The 19,670-nt window shown below is 40.9% G+C and overlaps 1 protein-coding gene across 10 annotated transcripts in view; it reads left to right on the top strand.

Annotated features, from left to right (window-relative positions):
* Positions 1 to 19,670, top strand: part of ZNF385B (zinc finger protein 385B) — a 330,914-nt gene that overhangs the window by 277,830 nt on the left and 33,414 nt on the right. For all 10 annotated transcript variants that reach the window (XM_075933736.1, XM_075933738.1, XM_075933737.1 and 7 more), the window contains one exon: positions 7,375 to 7,537. In XM_075933736.1, coding sequence (XP_075789851.1) covers positions 7,375 to 7,537 — 163 coding nt within the window. The remainder of the gene's footprint in view (positions 1 to 7,374; positions 7,538 to 19,670) is intronic.

The raw sequence follows: 19,670 nt of genomic DNA, 5'->3' as shown, positions 1-19,670 counted from the left end.
AAGGGGGTTTTGCGCAAAACGGTCCACACTGCCTGTTTCTGAGCAAAAACCCTTTATAAAAAAACGGAACGAGAGTATGCAAATGAAGGGTGGGAAAACGCTAATCCGTGTTTCATTTGCATTGTCTCTTGCAGCAAAAGCATAGTGTAGCCGTAGCCTCAGTGAGGAGTCTGGGGAGGGAAAGTAGAACTGGGAACCAGTGTGGGGAGAGATCGATCAGACAAGGAGCTGGGAGTGGGAAACTGAGATTTGTTGGACAGGAAGAATGGGAGACAGGAAGTCGAGGTTAGAGGAGAGTATTAGACAAGTAGTTTGGGACAGGGCATGGAGAGGGGGATTTGGGAGTAGACTGGAACATGGACTGACAGCCTGAAAAATTGGATCAAGTTTGGGGGTAATGTGCAGAAGTGTTTGTGCCCACTAGAGTATACTTCTCTCCAGATCCTGAAATGGAACCTAGGTTTAAGTGACATGCTTATCATCCATAAGAAATCGCTGCCAGAGTCAGAGATAGAATCCAGTTTTCCAGGGCATCTTTCAAGATACCTTAACCATAAGACAGTCCTTTCTTTTCTTGTACTCTCCCACCTCATTTGCCCGCACACATTCCAACTTCTTCAGCACATGAGACAGCGGCCCACAGAAAACAGCATCGTTCACTTCACAGTCCTAAAATGTATCCACAGAGTAGGTCCATCTTCTGCACTGAGTGAACAGGGGCTGTGTTGGGAAAAAAACAATGTGATCACATAATTAAAGATTTTATCATATTCCATATGCTCATGGGGACCAAATTAAGATTGCACCGCTTATCTTAACTGTTAATTGCTTGACTTTGCAACCTTAACAGTGGTGTGGTATATTTGTTTAACATTGCTTTTTTGTAAGTAATATTGATATTTCTAATATAGAATTTTCATGCACTGAATTAATTTAATTTGGCCCAAATTTAACTATTGCCGAAAAAGTCTCTTTCTTCACTTTATCCTTAAATATTGAAGTGCTAATACATTAACTTAGTATTATTTTATTTTCCACTGGATTTTAATGTCTACATAGCAAATTATCTTTATGTATCTAATAAAACATAGGCTAATTTCACATTTGGCTTTTTAACCTTGTATGCAAATTTCCTCTTTCTATGAAGTATTTCAGTGAAAATGAAAGAAAATGTAATATCTCCTAACTTAATTAAAAATTAATACTTTCAAGTCTAGTGGGCTAATTTAAAAGACACTCAATGTTAGAACTACTTACATAATCAGAGCTAGCAAGCCTGTATTGCATTTTAGTGTTTGTTAATTAGAATTGAGATTATGAAAGCATATAATACAAAAAAGTTTTCTGCTTAATGTGCTTTCTGTACAAAAGATCCTCTCAAAGTAGGAGGCAACTGGCTAATAATCAGTGTCAAATCAATGACCTCTTCTAAAACAGCCATCATTTTCTCCTGCTTGCAGGGCTTTGTGTCACTATTATCGCCTAACTGCCAAAGAAAAAGTAGAAGTAAATGAAATAGGCAGATGTAGGCAGAAATATTTCAAGAACTTATTTTAAGGACAGTGGCTCCCACTACACCTGTGCATTCCTTTGGAATTGCTATCCCGAAGGACAGTGAATCTGTGTGAGTGAAGATAAAATAAAATATTGTGTTAAATTAACACCTGTTTTTATTTAGTAATTATAAAAAATGTATGTGTTTTTTCTTTATCATTTGGTGCTGCTGATGGCATAGGCCAATAACATAGAAGGATATATAGTTTTAAGAAAATAAGGAAATCTGAAACTATAATTCAAGTTTGCAATGTTTCATGGATTATGCATTTCCTGTGACTTTACAATGAATTTCAAACTAAAATGAAATCATAGAATCATAGAATACTAGGACTGGAAGGGACCTCGAGAGGTCATCATGGCAGGACCAAATACTGTCTAGACCATCCCTGATAGACATTTATCTAACCTACGCTTAAATATCTCCAGAGATAGAGATTCCACAACCTCCCTGGGCAATTTATTCCAGTGTTTGACTACCCTGACAAGAACTTTTTCCTAATGTCCAATCTAAACCTCCCTTGCTGCAGTTTAAGCCCATGGCTTCTTATTCTATCCCCAGAGGCCAAGATGAACAAGTTTTCTCCCTCCTCCTTCTGACACCCTTTTAGATATCTGAAAACTGCTATCATGTCCTCCCTCAATCTTCTCTTTTCTAAACTAAACAAACCCAATTCCTTCAGTCTTCCCTCATAGGTCATGTTCTCTAGACCTTTAATCATTCTTGTTGCTCTTTTCTGGACCCTGGATTTTTTACTTGTTCTTTTTTTATTTTACCTTCTAAAACTGCCCCCTTCCCACTAGCATTGTTTTATAGCAAATATAAAACAAAGACATTATAAATGGTATCTGTTATTACACGTCCTTGCTAATAATTACTCCCAGTAGAAAATACTGGTTCCAAAATAATATTAGTCTAAAATATTTGTTTTGGTTCACTTAGCTTCCATATATAACATACCAGAATTAACTCAGGCTGGGATTTTCAAAGGAGTATAATCAAGTTAGGTTCCTTTAGGCTTCTTAGAAAAGCCTACAGTTGGCAAATAAGTTGCAAAACTATGAAATTCTGTATGTTTAAACAGTCCTATCATTTCTAATGTTTTTTCAAAATATAATGATCTGTGGCAGCTTTTGTATGCTACAAGCAATTGCATCCTTTTGCTAAATGTTTGACTCTGTAATTTCAGCATTGAAATATATCCTACAGAAATGTAAAACAAAATTGCTAGTTAGCAAAAAAAATGCATTACAGCTAAATCCATGTACTTAAAACTACAAATTGTAATATGTTGCCTACTTTTTATTATTAATTAAATATTTTTTATAATAGGAGGGCACAGTTGTGAAAATGCTGAAATGTAAGAATGTTATTATTTTTCCCTTACAATTCTGGTGTAGCCTAATTTAATCCTATGAAAGTTAATTTGTTTGTATAAAGCTAGTTCTTAAACTCATTATACTCTCTGTGGGGAGTTTTTCTGGCATAAAAGTTGCATGATTGAGTCTATATTTTGTACATTTCCTCTGTAAGATGCCCAATATTAACAATACGTTTGCAAGGGATAAAATGTCTTTATAATCTACAAGTCGATTTACCTGGTGTTGCTTGGGTCTTTAACTTAACTAAGTTTTCTTTTTCTTCATTTAAATCATTGGGGCAGGGCATGAAAGGTTCAATATGCAGACTGCTGTGGGGAGAGAGGACAACCCCAGCTCTCTCTCACGGCAGCAGCTGAGGACCAGGTGAAGCACTGCTCTGTTTGTTCCCCTGGCTGGGGGACAAACTGACACACAAACATACAAACTCTCTATAATATGTAATAGATAACTGTCCTTTTCTCCACAACTTTCCCCTGTTGGCTCAATGGGATTATAGCTGTCCTTGGCCCATTGCTTTAAGTTATGATCCCTTACTCTGACCTTTCTTTAAGTAAAGAGAAGAGGAAGCGGCATACCAAATGTGGTAGCCCTGGCTCTTACCGTTTAGAAGGAGTTCCTGAACAAACGGACTTATGGGCTGACTGACAGACAGATGCACATTTCTAAAATATATAGTAACTAAGAAGGTTACTGAACTAGTCCAGGTTGAACCTCCCTGGTCCTGCACCCTTGGGACCTGAGTGGTCCTGAACAAGGGAATTTGCTGGACCAGGGGAGATCAGGCATCCAGGCTCTTCTGGGGCGCCTCTCCTGTCTGTTGCCCTGGGAGAACCTGGAGGCCTGACCGCCTATGGCCCACCTGCCTTACTCTGCTGCCCTTGGGATTTCCCAGCCCCGCATGGGGCAGCAGCTGCTCTCGGGGTTCCCCAGTCCTGTGTGGGGTGGCAGCTGCTCCCAAGGTTCCCCCCACCCCCAGACCTACATGAGGTGGCAGCTGCTCCCAGGACTCCCTGACACCAGCCACCTGGCTCTGCGCAAGGCAGGAGCCACTCTTGGGGCTCCCTGCCCCTTCTGCCCACCCCCGCCCCCCCGGCTGGGCTGCAGCTGCTCCTGCAGCTCCCTGCCCCCATCCCTTAAAAGGCGGCAGTCTCTCCCAGGGCGCTCTATCTCCATGTCACTGACCCTGCAGGCTGCTACCAACCAGACCAGCTCCGCTTCCAGCCACTCAACCTCTGCAGCCCTGGCTTTCTGATCTAGCAACACCTGTCGCCGTGCCAGACCATGGATGTTGCAGGGCCACAGCTTCCCAGTCAAGAGGGTCAACCAGTATAATCATTATTGATACAAAGACTTCAAGATTTAGAAGTGTTATTGGTCCTTGGTCTTCCACTAGCTAACGTTTTTATTGATAACCTGGAAGATCGCTTAAGGTCATTACTGCTGATGTTTACAGTTGACCCAAATATTAGAGTGGTATATAACAAAGAGGACAAATCACTGATACAGAGCAACCTGGTTTACTTGGCAAATGGCACAAGCCAATCAAATGCATTTTAATACAACCAAATGTAGAATCATGCATCCAGGGGAAAAAAGTGCAGGCCATACTAAACGGGATAGGGAACTCTGTCCTGGGAAGCAATGATTCTACAGAAAACTTGGAGTGATGGTGGCTAATCAGCTGTGTGATACTGTGATCAAATGCATTATTATAGTCCTAAATTTATAAACAGGGTAATCTAGTACAGAAATACAAATATATTTGTATTGGTCACTAGTGTGACCATTATTGGACTGCTGTTTACATTTGTGGTGCCCACAAATGTTCGAAGGATGATGAAAAATTGAAGAGAGTTCAGAAATAAGCCATGAAAATGTGAGACTGACTGCAGGAGCTCAGTTTATTTAGCTTAACAAAGTGAAGGCTAAGGGGTTCCTGATCAGTCTTGAGCAGTGGTTCTCAAACTTTTTGGCCCATGACACACCTGACTTAATGCAAACATTTCTGTGGACCACCTGTTGCTAATGGAAATATACAGTTAATTACATAATTATGCCCAAACCATTTTATTAGCGCTGTAGCTAGAGAGAATGGTTTAATTTAACCAGTAAGAAAGGAAATATTAAATTATTAAACAGATTATGTGCTTCAACTTTCTCATGTTTGTTAATCAAAGTTAATTTTAAATAAAGTAAAATATTAATTTATGTCCAACACAAAACCCTTCAATACTGTCTTTATTTATGGCAGGAATGGGAAACCTTTTTTGGATTGAGGGCCACTGACCCACAGAAAAATCAGTTGGGGACCACACAAGTGAGAAGCAAAAAAAACCCTCTATAATCTTTGCATTATTCTATTATATGTTAATATTGCAGAGGTTTTGAAGTCTGGAGTAGTTTCATCACAACTAATTGTTAGAGTCTGTAATGTAACTATTGTACCCAGAGTTTTAATATTAAGTAGGTAGTTTTTTGGAAATGTGTGAAGAGCACAGTTAACCTCATATTTCTTATTGCTGAACACTTGCTAATCAAAATATTTTCAGAAGAATACAGTCTGATAGAACGTGTGGCCTATTCTGTTCCTTTAGAGCAGAAAGCATTTACTTTTATTTTTCCAATACATGTGCTCACATATGAAGGTGCAGTATACACCAGGATAAGTACTTCATCTTACCAAAATGGCTGTTTTAGCAGCATGCCTTGATGATTTCAGTGGTGTCAATAATATTCATGAAGATTTTAGTGAACACATATGTGTGGGTTCTCTTGTCTGATTCATTTGTTCTTACTGTTTGCTTACATTCCACATTCATGATAAGGCTCTGTGATTGCCAATGGTGACTGTACCGTGGAGCCTAGTTACACTGAGCTCTAATACAATTGCCCTCTGTATAGCAACGCTGCTTTATAACATGTAAAGTGTTTGGATTCCAAAGGTCAGTGTTCATAAAGCATGTGTAGTTTGTTTCATGGTTTGCTTCCTTTAACACAGTGAGCAAAAGGCAATAATCATAATCCAATAATAGAGAGATAGTATGTTAACAATGTCCATAGTACATGTTTCTTGTGCTGATATTTACGTATGGGTCACTGAACTGTGATCATCCTGTATCAGTACAAGCACATGATTGCTCTCAACGTTTAGTTTGAAATAAATCACAATATTAACTTAAATAGTTAATATGTGTCCTTCAATAGTGGCACCTATTTAACAGAAGTTTCAAATCATTAAAAGAATTAAATTTACAAATAGATACACTCATTAGTTATGCTAAGGTATTGCATAAAATACTGTTTAAAGGTATGTTAACATTTTATGGCGTGTGTACAAACAAAAGATATTTCAACACTTTTCTATTCTATAAAAGCTATTAATGAAAGCAGTGTTTTGAAAGTCAGCTTTGTGTTAAAAAAAAAGACAGTCTACAATTTTCAAACTTGGCTGTATTAATAAGTGGCCTGATTGTCAAAAGTGGTTGGTATGTTCAATCAGTGAGAGCAACTGGTGCTCGGAGTCTCTGAAAATCAGTACTCTTAGCTACCTAACTTTGGCCTTGCAATTTGGAAACTTTGCCCTTAGTTTCTAGGAATAACTTTGTGACGACAAATCTAACATACACCAAAAATTATTTTACACTACTAATTTTATTCATAACTGTGCGGTATAAATTTTATAACAGTTTAGAAAAGAAGCTAACAAGAAGCACAACCTTTTCTAGAATGTCCTGTGCTTTCATATTCCAATATTCTAAGGCTTTGAAAAGAGCTCTATGGGACTATTAATAAAATATAATACATTTGGTAACTATGTTATGCATACTGTATGTTTCATTTGGAGCTATTAAAGTTTATAGCAATTATGTTTCTTTTTTTCACCCCTTGCCCTTTGATCTAATAGTGAAGTCATAATCTTACCTGGGCCCATTTCAGTTACTATTAGTGTAATGATGCAAATACTTTATAACTGTTGTACTAGGTCAAAGTGGGAAAAAATTGATTATTTAATCATGTTGCAGCATGCAGTACATCCTTCTAACTATAAGCAATAAAGATTAGGAGATAGCCCGTGAAAATTAAATAGAAGTTTTCTCCATTGGATGTGCTTACATTTACATAGAGGTTTAAATTTTTCATGGGTATGACAGCAAGGAATTAGATCAACTGCTGTCAGTTCTAATATATACTTGAAACCTTATGTTCCAAGGTGCTGAAAGAACATACTCTTCATTAAAATGTGTGTCAAAATGCAAGTCTTCCCCCTGTATATATAAAACTAATTAACTGTAGAAAAATAATTTAAGAAGGTGCTACTAAAATTTGTCAGGTGGAATATTATGGTGCCTATTATTGAAAGTATCATTTTTTCTACATTATCATCCATTGTGTTATATGGAAGTACAAAAAATGAGCCTGATTTGTTCTCCTTTGTAGAGCCAGGCCGAGGCCCACTACAAAGGAAGTAAACATGCCAAGAAGGTCAAAGCACTAGAGGCAACGAAAAATAAACCAAAAGCTGGTTCTTCCAAGGACAGCGCAAAGGCTAACACAAGCTACTCCACCACGCCAGTCACAGCCAACATCTCTGACAAATCAGGTCAATGACAATTTTTGTTCTCTACATTCTTTGCTTTTCCTTTTTTGTGCTTGTGTAAGGGTCTGACTGAGTGTTAGTCATCTGTGACTTGTTTTTGTAAACTGTTAATATGCTTTGCTCTACAGGAACGGTTGTATTTAATATTCAGTACCGAAGCATCCTTAACATATGTGAAACATTGTGTACATCACAGTGCTAAGCCTTAATTTCAAATAACATTCATAAATCTCTTGTATGGAATTTAGATTAATAAAATGGGGACTGTGCTGTCCAAGTGCCATCTAAACTTGTGATTGGAACCGATCTAACCTAGTGACATTCAGCTTCCATTAAAAGTCATTGTGTGTCGCTTGAGGGCAAAAGTCATTTCCCAGATACTCCCTTTCTGAAAAGGGGAGCCACGCTTTAACCAAATGAGAATAATTTTTGCTACCAAAAAAACCAACCTGTCCTTAAACAAATACATTTTTACCCATGTCGCATATTTTTTGCTGGGCTTCAGCAACTTTGCTTGAGCTTCCACATTATTTGTTCTGTTGTTAGCTCTGGTGATCTCAGAAGGATTGTTGACCCTAATGTGTGTGAGTTACTGTTTTAGTTTTGCTCCGTTCCCTCTGTGATGTGTTACTGAATAAAGCAGAAATGTTTCCTGTACTTTCTGGTATGGTCTGAAATACTATCATCTGTATCCAATAGAAAGAAGCCACTATGGGTTTCCCAAGAGATGAAATGCAATAAACTTTTTCTGAGATGTTTGCTGCTTCCTTCATAACTACTGTTTATCACCCTTTTCCCAGGAGCTGAACTTTGTCACAACTGCCAGAAAGAGAATGACATTAGAAAATATTTTGCTATGGAAGTGGTTTATTCCCATGCTAATTGCCATTTAGGACTCCTTCATGCTACACATTTAAAACTCTCTTGGATTGGGCCTTTTGCCTAAAAAGATGATGCAGTTCCGTTTGTCTTACCTAATCCATCTACACTTTAGATTTTATAAAACAACTAGGGGGCTGCACCCCATGCTCACTATGCTCACCAACCCCCCCCCCCCCCCCCCCCCGTCCGCTTTTGCAGCCAGAGAGCCTAATTATGTTGTTCTGTCTCTTGGCAGGAAAACCTTTTTTATATAGAGAGAGAAATAAAACAAATGCAGGCATACAGTACTGATCAGTATAACTGAACTAAGAGAAGAATGGGTGAATGAAAGGAAAGGGGAGTTCAGGTCATGTCCGAAAATTAGACAATGAAAGAGAGAATTTAATTGCGAAAGGCTTGTTGTGCAAATTTTAAGCTATTTAAAGCAATCTAATTTTGTGGATCTTGCGATGCAAGATATCTCATGTTATCTCCTTGAATGTAAAACAAACAAATCCCTAAAAACTCTTTACCTTGAAAATTTCAAGTTAAAATACCTTGTCACTCCATTTCTGTCGTCGTTTGTCTGGGTTTTATTGTTACACAAGTTTCACTGTAGAAGTCTCTGATTACAACTTTATTAAACTTGATGCAAAGATTAAGATTATCTAGCACATTTTAATTCCAGCAATGATGAGTAAATCAGACCCCTGTAGGCCAAAACAAGAGTCCAAAAGTAGGATTTGGAATCTCCTTCACTACACCACAAGACTGATCCTTCTGCTGGCAAATGGGGCCCACCAGTAGAGAGATGTTTTATACAGTGCTTGAGTTATACCACAAACCTGTCCTGGGCACACTTGCCTCATGCCATGTGCCTTTACCCCAGGTGTTCACTGATCCGTGCTTAGTTTTAGAAAGGGGATCAGACAACCTAATTCCACTACAATAATGCTAGATAGTAGATGTGATATAATGATATATAGGGAAGAGTGGGTTTTACCTTATTGTACGTTTGCTGCAACAGAAATAATCATTTATGTTGCCTTTGGGAATTTGGAGAAATTATTCTTTTCTCTTTTCGATATATCTTTCTGGCTCAGTGGGATGGATTTTTTTTAATATCTGTATTATGGGTAAATTTATTTTAGTTGGTCTTACAACATTTCTGATACGGGATCCCTAGCTTGCATCTGTATTTTTGTTTCCCTTTAAACCTGTTTCTCTTGTTTCAGGAAGTTTTTAAGTTTTCTTTCCTCATCTGTGGCGCTCAGTCCTTTTTTTTTTTTTTTTTTTTGACCCAAAGAGGACCTTTTGTAATTTTTCTACCACTGCTGTATCAGGGCAGTTTTGCTTGTGGTAGCATTGCACCAATGGACAGTGTTTATGTAGACGACTTTTACCATTGTCTTCTACACATGCTCTGAAAAGAGTTATAAACTTTGGTACTAAATACCCAATGGACTGCTTAGATTAGTGTTTGTTATGGCCACCCTCTTGGATAACACAATGGGGATTGAACTGGGGACTTCCAGAGTTAGGTTGAGCTAAAGAGCCAAACACTCTAGCTAGGAAGACTTTCAACCTCTATGGATCAGGCACTGGGGGGGACCTGAACTGTTGCTTACCATGGTGTGACAGCAACCATTAGAGACATTTCAGTGTAAAAACTTTCTTATATATGCCTGCTCTCTCTCTTGCTGCCTCTCAAAGGCCAAAGCCAAATTCACCTCAATTGTCATTGTTCAAACCTAGTATATTTTCTGCAGCGATTCATTCTCTCAGTGTGAGCAGTGTGGCTGCTGTAGGGCCATGAAGATTAAATGAATCTATAAGGTATTTTGAATAGTCTTCAAGAGTACTTAGTTATTTCTGGTAAATATTATTTTAGGCAGGTGTAGGGGGTTGAATTTTGATCTAGAGAATGATGCTACTTTTTGAATCCATTGTGAGAAGCAACAGTTTCCTCTTGTGGTGTTAAAAGGATAATGTGACTCAGAAATAAGCTACTGTATCAACTGTTCATTAACCACAATGATATTAAAAGGCAATATCATGCCTCAGTGGAGCTTATTTGGCTTCGTTTGGCCAGAATACAGGAACAGTGAATATTGATGGATTATAGTCTATATTCTAGCTGATTCATACCTTGTGGTGGTACTTGCTTTTGAGGGTCCAACTATCCTCTATTTAGGAGTATCACTTAAACAATTGTGTGTTCTTTTCTCTGTCCTGTATTATCTTGTCCATATGATCCTGCTTCAGGAAAATTGTATGTTTGGCTGTTGAAGTTTTACTGATAATTTTGTTCTAGATCATTAGGGTTATGAAAAAAGTCTCCTGCTGTGTCATTTCTGGTTAATTCCCAGCTAGTATTAATTTGTGGGAGAACTGGTCCTTCTAAGGAGTTTTAGTAGAAGTTTGAGCTATTATAAATGGAGACAGGGCCACACGACTGGTAGCTTTTAATGGCACTGATAAGATGCAGGGGTCCCTTGTTCAAACCTGGGGCCCTGTGAAGACAAACCTCAGTCATTTTTGTTTTTAAGCTAAGTTTCTAGTTCTTTTCCTGAAATTACCAAAAGAAATCAATGTCAACCAATAGTGAGGGTTGAAAGGAGCAAGCAATTGGATTCTTCTTCTGCAGAAGGAAGCTTGAGTGGGGAAGGAAAGAACCCGCAAACAAGTAAGTGTGAGGTGTAAACCACAAAATCACTTGAAAAATCTATCTAAAAATCCTCCACCTGGATCTGTGCTGAGTGGTTGGTGGATATGAATACATTTGTGGAGAAAGTTGTTTTTCACACCTGCTCCAAAATGCTAATTAGGATTGCCAGGCGCCCGGTTTTGAACTGGACAGTCCAGTATTTGAACTTTCTGTTTGGGAAACAAATTGAGAAAATATAAATGTCCAGTATTTTCTAAATAAGATGTAATGTAGATTGTGATGTAATGTCAAGTGTGTCCAGTATTTTTGTTGAAACCATCTGGCAACCCTCGTGCTAATGCTCAGCTCTATTTGAGGCTGCCACAGAGTCAGCTGCTGCAGAGTCTGTAGGCTAGAGATGTTAGATATTGGGTAACTGAATAGTCAAGTCAAGTATCAGAGAGGTAGCTGTGTTAGTCTGAATCTGCAAAAGTGGCGAGGAGTCCTGTGGCACCTTATAGACTAACTGAAGTATTGGAGCATAAGCTTTCGTGGGCAAAGACCCACTTCGTCAGATGCATGTAGTGGAAATTTCCAGAATCAGGTAAAAATATGCAGGCCAGAATCAGGCTGGAGATGACGAGGTGGATCCAATCAGGGAGGATGAGGCCCACTTCTAGTAGCTGATCTGGAGGTGTGAATTCCAAGAGAGGAGAAGTTGCTTTTGTAGTTAGCAAAAAAAAAAATCTGAGGAGACAGATTGACAGAGCCAGATGTGTACCCAGAAGCCTCCTGCTACGGGACAAGCCCAAGAAAGAAAGCAACAAAACACCACTGGCCATCACCTACAGTCCTCAGCTAAAACCTCTCCAACGCATCATTAGTGATCTACAACCCATCCTGGACAATGATCCCTCGCTTTCTCAGGCCTTGGGAGGCAGGCCAGTCCTTGCCCACAGACAACCCGCCAACCTGAAGCGTATTCTCACCAGTAACTACACACCACACCATAATAACTCTAACTCAGGAATCAATCCATGCAACAAACCTTGGTGCCAACTCTGCCCACATATATACACCAGCAACACCATCACAGGACCTAACCAGATCAGCCATACTGTCACTGGTTCATTCTCCTGCACATCTACTAACGTAATACAGGCAGTCCCTTACGTCGGACCCCTAGTTATGAACCAGGGTGGGGCCCGCTAGTGTGGGGTGCCTCCCCCACTGTCGCCGCCTCCAGCGGCGCGGGGGGCGCTTCCCCCCAGCAGACCAGGGAGACGCGGAGCAGCTTTTCTCGCCGCAGAGAACGCGGGCGGCGGGACTGCCGAGACACGCCGCGGTCCCGCCGCCCACGTCCTCCGCGGTGAGAAAGCCGCTCCGCGTCTCCCTGGTCTGCTGGGGGGGAGGGAGCACAGCTAGTGCACCCACCCCCCCCAGTAGACCAGGCTTTTCTCGCTGACGCCTGGGGCAGAGCAGCTGGGGGGCTGCTGGGTTGGTTCCACAGTGCCGACGTGCGGCGCTACTGGACCAACCCAGCAGCACCCCAGCTGCTCTGCCCCAGGCATGTCCGATTCAGCCACTGCTGGTCAGTTTCAACAGCAGCTGAATCTGGACGCCATTTCCGACTTACATACAAATTCAACTTAAGAACAAACCTACAGTCCCTATCTTGTACGTAACCCAGGGACTGCTTGTATATGCCAACAATGTCCCACTGCTATCTACATCAGCCAAACTGGACAGTTCCTATGTAAAAGAATCAATGGACACAAATCAGATATTAGGAATGGCAACATACAAAAACCTGTAGAGGAACACTTCAGTCTCCCTGGACACACAATTGCAGATCTAAAGGTAGCCATCTTGCAGCAAAAAAACTTCAGGACCAGACTTCAAAGAGAAACTGCTGAGCTACAGTTCATCTTCAAGTTTGACACAATCAACTCAGGATTAAACAAAGGCTGTGAATGGCTTGCTAACTACAAAAGCAGCTTCTCCTCTCTTGGAATTCACACCTCCAGATCAGCTACTAGAAGTGGGCCTCATCCTCCCTGATTGGATCCACCTCGTCATCTCCAGCCTGATTCTGGCCTGCATATTTATACCTGCCTCTGAAAATTTCTGCTACATGCATCTGACGAAGTGGGTCTTTGCCCACGAAAGCTTATGCTCCAACATGTCAGTTAGTCTAAAAGGTGCCACAGGACTCCTCGCCGCTCTTAAATAGTCAAGTAACCATATGAATTCTTATCAGCTATAGGTTACTCGATTATTCTGTAGTCTCCGGGGGCTTCTGACCATGGGGAGCTTGGGCCCCCGGCAGACAGGGGTTGCTGCCAAAAAGCAGCCTTTGCCTTCAGTGCACCTTGGCCTGTCACGGGCAGAGGCTGCTTTGCGGCAGCCTCCCCTTCCCCAACCTCCTGCGCTGCTGCCTCTATCAGATTTGGGGAGGGCAGGCAGCACTGTGGCTCCCCTGGGCTGTAAATGGCAAACCAGAGCCAATGGGAGCTCTGAGGCTCCATGGCCACAGCACTGGTACGTAAACACACTGGAGCGGCCAGTTAGCAGGTTTCTCAAAGTGGTTTTGCAGACCACTTTGAGAAACTCTGCTCTATGGGCAAGTGAGAGTGACTTTTCTTGAGCCCTGCCACAGTACTCAGGTATTTTTCTTCTCTGTGCAGAATAATCTCTGCAGTCCTGAAGTCTTAAACTCTACCAGTCCTGCAGGAAGGAGGGCTATGTGTTTCTGTAAAATAGGAAGTCACTGTTATTCAGTGAGACACCCCATGGAACAGGTGGAACGTTAAGGCTCCTAGGCCGTTATCCAGCAAAGCACTTAACCTTGTGTTCCACTTGCTGTATGAACAGTCTCACTGATGTCTTGCTTCCTTGACTATTGGCTTTTACTGACGACATTGGCAGCATGCACAACATGAAAGAGGAGGAATGTAATTTGAGAGGAAAACAAGAAGGCAAGGCACCAGATGAAGTGAGTGAGAGGACTTCTGGGGAGAACAATACACAGAGCCTTCTTAACAGTCGGAAGATGAAAAATCTGAGATTTTCATGCCTCATACCCCTGTCTGTGGTCCCATGTCTGCTGTTTAAAAAATAAATATTTTTTGTCTTAAAATCAGGAAATAATATATCCCTTACTACAAGAGAAACTGCCTGTGTAAATGCTGGGCCCCAATCTAGAAAAAAACTTAGGTACTTGCTGAATTTTAAGTACATGATTAGTTTCACTGAAGAGATGCTTTCTTCAGCTGGGACTGCCTTAATCAAAATGAGAAGTGCGTGCCTTTCTTTTCCCAGCTCCTGCAGAACAGACTTGCAGTTTGCGATACGCTGCCATTTTATGGGATATAATAGATTTATAGTTGCATCAATGTCACGCATGGGTGTGCATGGTCATAATATCAATGTCAGTATTCATGGTGAGCAGTAAATGATATTATCAATGGCATGTATAGCACAGTCTTTGCTTCTGTAGGGAGAGACTTCATAAATTTGATTTGCATTTTGAAATAAACTCATTCGTATACTGAATCTGTCAACAGCTTTGTCAGGTTACCTGACCATGCAGCTTTTCTTATCCATAGTAGTGTGGGTGTGTTTATGTATCCTCCTGTGTGGGTTTGCCAGAAATTCCATTTTCCCAACTTTATTGTAGGCAAACATACTGAGTAAGAATAACAAACATTGATTGCAAACCAATAACTATACTTACAATGTATCGAAATGGAAAAATATATCATAGTCATGAGAAATCACTTTCATAAAATAGACATGGTGTCCATATACCACACTAGTGCCTGCTTATTGTTGCTGTTTATTTATGACCATACACTGAATCTTTAAATAAGAAAGCAGTATGGAAAACAGAAATAGGGAGGAGTATAAGAAGAAAGAGGGTAGAAAAGTGGATAGTAGATAAGTAAAATGATAAATGTCTGGAAAGAGTGGCAATCCGGACACAATGTGAAAGGAGAGCAGCTAAGATCTTGTGGAAAATCCCAAACGGGAAAGAATTCCTGCAGGTCGTTGATCACCTTTTTAAGAAACATCTCCATGATGTATGAGGGTATAATTTACTCATGTTTGGGCAGAATCAATTTATTCCTGAATATAATCAATGCACGTTTTAAGAAATCCAAGTCAATCAGAATTGACTCTGCTCTCACCAAGGCTGTAATTGGCCATTTGAAATTAAGGATTTTGGTCTTCCCATTAAAATAGGAAATTAATTAAGCACTAGTGCTTCTAATACTAGTTTTCTAAAATAATCCCGGAAGAAGAGTAACTTCATCTATATCTAATAGGGACAGTCTGGACAAAGTTGAGGGAGGAAATTTAGTGCTGGAGAAGTAAGGTTACACTGTTGGTGCCAAGACAGTTAATTTCATAACATCACCAGAGTGTCAGTGATAGAGATGCCAGAATGCTAATACCTACAATACATTGGAGTCTAAGCTGAGCAGAATTTTGCCAATGGCTGATATTAGTTCTGACATAGGGAGCTCTGTGCTGAGATGTGCTCTTGAAACAGGTTTTAAATTCCTCTATTTCACACTTCAATAGTTGAATTTAGTCTCCAAATTTCAAATGACCCAGGTGCTGTGAGGGTGCTTTGTGTTACATTGCTGGCACATTTTTGGTGGTAAAAGTAACTTAGCTGCCAATGCAAGTATTTTCTTAGCAAAGGGGGATCCTGTAGTTACATGAAGCCAGTATAGGAATTACTTTTCAAATGCCATCCGCCCACACACATCAAGCCCATTTCATTTGCTTGATTTTGTTTGTTTTAGCCAATGTTCATTTTTATTACCATTTTAATGACTTAAAACCATTTGAAACAGACCCATAGATATAAATGAGTTAGTAGTTGCTGGGGATGGAGAGCAGCCAATGAAGTGGGGCCATTCACAGCTGTATATGGAATCCGTGGAGACCATAAAAAAGTAAAATTTAGATTGCTGGAATATGAGGCACACAAACAGATCACGTGCAAAGCTTTTTATTATCACTTGAGTTTTAATTCTGCAACTGCTTGTAAAACTGCAGTATTATTGTGACATGTATTGTGTTTCCTATAACCTTAAAGCTGTAAACACAAGCATTATTTCCAGATTTTAAAAATATTTTCTGCCCATCAGCCAAACAGTATTTAAAATGCCGTTTGTGGATCAAATCATTATGTCCATATTTAATACTCACAGTACTCAGGCAAAACTACCACTGAAGTCAATGAGAATGCACAATTACATGTGTCATTTAACTGAAATGACGATGTGTGTTTCATCGTTGACTTCAGTGGAAGCTTTGCAAGTATTGAGTAAGGAGCTCAGATACAGCCCCATGTGAATATGCTTCTATGCAAAATGCCAATTCATCATATTTGATGCATCTATTTAGACATCCATGGGTTTTTTATTAAGTTTCCAGTCATTTTAGTAGCTGTGGATTAGAATTTTAGGATTAGTTTTGCCCAGAATGCAAGTAAAACATGTTTTGCGGTTAAATGTTTCAGATTGAAAAATGCAAATAACATTTTTATTGTTTAGCAGATGAACCAAAGCGTTTTTAAACAGAAGCAAAAGGTACCTGGATGTAATATGAAAAGTTTGCTGTATATTTTTTTGTAGTTTTTCTAAACATTCTTACATCACAATATGCTCCAACAGACATATGCAGTATTTCAAAAAATTTTCTCTTCAGTACCTATAAAATACATATGACCAAGTTTACAATAGGAATATAAAATATTTGCAAAATAATAAATATCTGGTGTCAGTAGAAGATACATTAAACAAACTAATGCATTTACTTTTGCCAAGGTACAAGCCATATATTGCAATGAAAAATTCCAAAATATACTGTCATATTTCCAGTTTATCCAATCCATTTTATAATTTTCCAAACATGGCCTAGATTTTCAGCTGCATCTCATATACATCACTATAGTTGAGGAACGGTATACATCACTATAGTGACAACGGTGATTTTACAGTTATGCCTTGCAAGGGACTCATGTCAACAAAGGATTTCTAGCCCACACCCAGTCTTGACCTTGACTTTTTACACCAGCAATGCTCTTTATATCCATGGCTGTCCACAATATTCCTCATTTGGGCAGATCTACCATATTTTCTGTATCTTTGTACTGTTAGCAGATTGGGGCCATGAAACTGACTTAATGTGTATGTTAATTGTCATTGAAAGTTTCTCAACCTATTTTGCTATGGCTGAGGTAGAAAGTCAGAGACCGGTGGATATGCATTATGTTCTTGGATTGGCGGATTGGTTTTATGTTTGTTTTAATAAGTGAACAAACAGTTAAAGTCCTTTTCTGGTGTGAATTAACATAGCTCCAGAGAAGTCAATGGAGCAGTATAAATGTACACACAAAGAGAATTTGACCCCCTGTATGTAAATTTACGTGTGACTAGATGACAGCTCCAGTGAAAATCTGTCCTTAAAGTCACAACAATAGTAAGCTGTTTGTCAGGGATTCAATCTTCAGCAAATAATCCTTCCTTTTTATACCAGTAATGAGTAGGAAAAGTGTACAGTGTCTCAGACGTTTGTGTATTAAGTAAGCCTAAAAACCGAGCATTGTATATATTTGGTAATGGAGAGGGAAAGATGTGATGTGATAGTGAAGCTTGCAGCCTGCCTTCAGCAAACAGAATAAGAGAGTGGTATAGTTGTGTAGCTGAATCCCAGTTGTGCTCATGTTCCTCACACATCCACCACAGTACTTAGCACAACTGGCACAATGCTCGGCAGAAGTTCAGTACTGAAATATAAGGAAATATTGTGGCTCAGTATTGTGCAGAAGCAGAGTTTGATGCAGCTATTTGCACTTGTCCTGTTAGCTAATCCATTTTCACTAGTACAACATTCACTCAAACTTTCAAACATACATATTTGTGTGTGTGTGTGTGTGTGTGTACTAATTACTTAAAAATAATTTGAAATACTCAAAACAAGCCAAATTCTTTATGAGAAAGTAGCCTAGAGACCTTGGCAGGCAGAATCAGAGAGTATAGAAATTAACAAGTGTCAACCTGACCTCCATTCCCTACTTGTTACATTTTCAATCACGTGTGCACCTTCTCCCATGATGCCCTACATGCATGAGAGGACTTCCACATAAACAATACACAAAGCCACTTGCTTGGTCTTCAGATCTCTCATTAAAACTCTCCTTTTCTGTGATGTCCTCAAAACAACCTGACAGCAGTTAGGCTACTGGTGTGCTGAGACCACTGCCTATCATGCTGACCAATACTGTCTCACTATTTCCCTGTACTTCCCCAACCAGCTGTGTCCATCTCTTGTTTCTTGTCTTAACTTGTACGATGTTTGGTGGAGGGCAGGGGTCAGCAACCTGCAGCTCACATGCCATAAGTGGCATGTGCATGGTCCATGGTGGGAGCTTTGCCCCCACCCCCATTCCCCTCCACGCAGCGGGGAGCCTGTATTGCCGCTGGAGCCTTGCGGCTGGCGCGCAGCTGTGAGGCTGCAGCACCAGTTCTGGGGAGCAGGTGGGGAGGCTGCAGATACGGTTGTGAGAGCAGCAGGCTGGAGGAGGAGGGGACGGGACTCTCAGGTGAAGGTGGCGGAGGGACTGGAAGGCAGCTTCACACCCCACCTGCCTTCCTCCAAAGCAGGAAAACAGAACCCCAGAGTGAGCCCTTCTCCTCCCCGCGGCCGCTGCACCCCAGCTCCAGCCTCCCAGCACCTTCCCCGGCAGCAGGTTAGGCTGTGAGCACTGTAGCTGGGCACTTAGAGGTGCCCCCAAGCCAACTTCTCGGGGCAGGATGGAGCAAGTCTGGGGTTCGGCAGCCACAGGGAGGAGGGGGGGCTCATTTTGGGGCACTGTTTTCCTGCTTCAGAGGAGGGCAGGGGGTGTGTGTGTGCAAAGCCACCTTCCAGCCCCTCCTCCACCTTCGCCTTGGAGTCCTGTCCCCACCTCCTTCAGCCTGCCGCTGTCTGCCCTGTTGCTCAGCGAGAGCCCTGCGGCCTCGGCACTCCCTGCTCAGCTCCATTGCAGAGCCACACAGCAGTGTGCTGGTGGAAAGTGAGCTGCTGCTGGCGGTGGTGGAGTGTGGGGGCTCAGCCAGGCAGCTCTTTGCTGTCCCCGACTCCTCAGGGTTGCAGCCAGGGCCATGTAGTAACTGCCCAGCTGCTCTTGGGGCCATGTGGGGGCAGTGGCTGCTCCTCTGGCACCCAGAGCCAAGACTTGGGCTGCGTGGCTGCGGCAGCTGCTCCTTCAGCAGCCAGGGTCAGGGCTGCGTGGCGGTGGCAGCTGCTCTGGCTGCCAGACCTCCCAGCTATTGACATCTGTAGGCATGGCACTTCACCACCAACACATCAGTATGCTGTTGCTTTCTGCTGTACTCAATTGTTGCATTAGTGCTTTAATTCCTTCACACATCGGACATTTCTATATTGAACTATTTATGTGTATTTAATGGCTAAAATGATATTTCATCCTTCTTGGCCCTATTCCTCAGGAAGAGATTTGTGTAAAATAGGGGAAAAAGCCAATTTTCTTAAAAGCATGGCTGATCCACAGATTTAAATCCAGTCCTCATGAGCAGTAACGTAAAATTG

Source organism: Pelodiscus sinensis, chromosome 7, assembly GCF_049634645.1.
Source record: "Pelodiscus sinensis isolate JC-2024 chromosome 7, ASM4963464v1, whole genome shotgun sequence".
NCBI classification, from domain to species: Eukaryota; Metazoa; Chordata; order Testudines; family Trionychidae; genus Pelodiscus; species Pelodiscus sinensis.
Note: the sequence above shows the minus strand (reverse complement) of the source record. Positions and strands in the feature narration are given on the sequence as shown.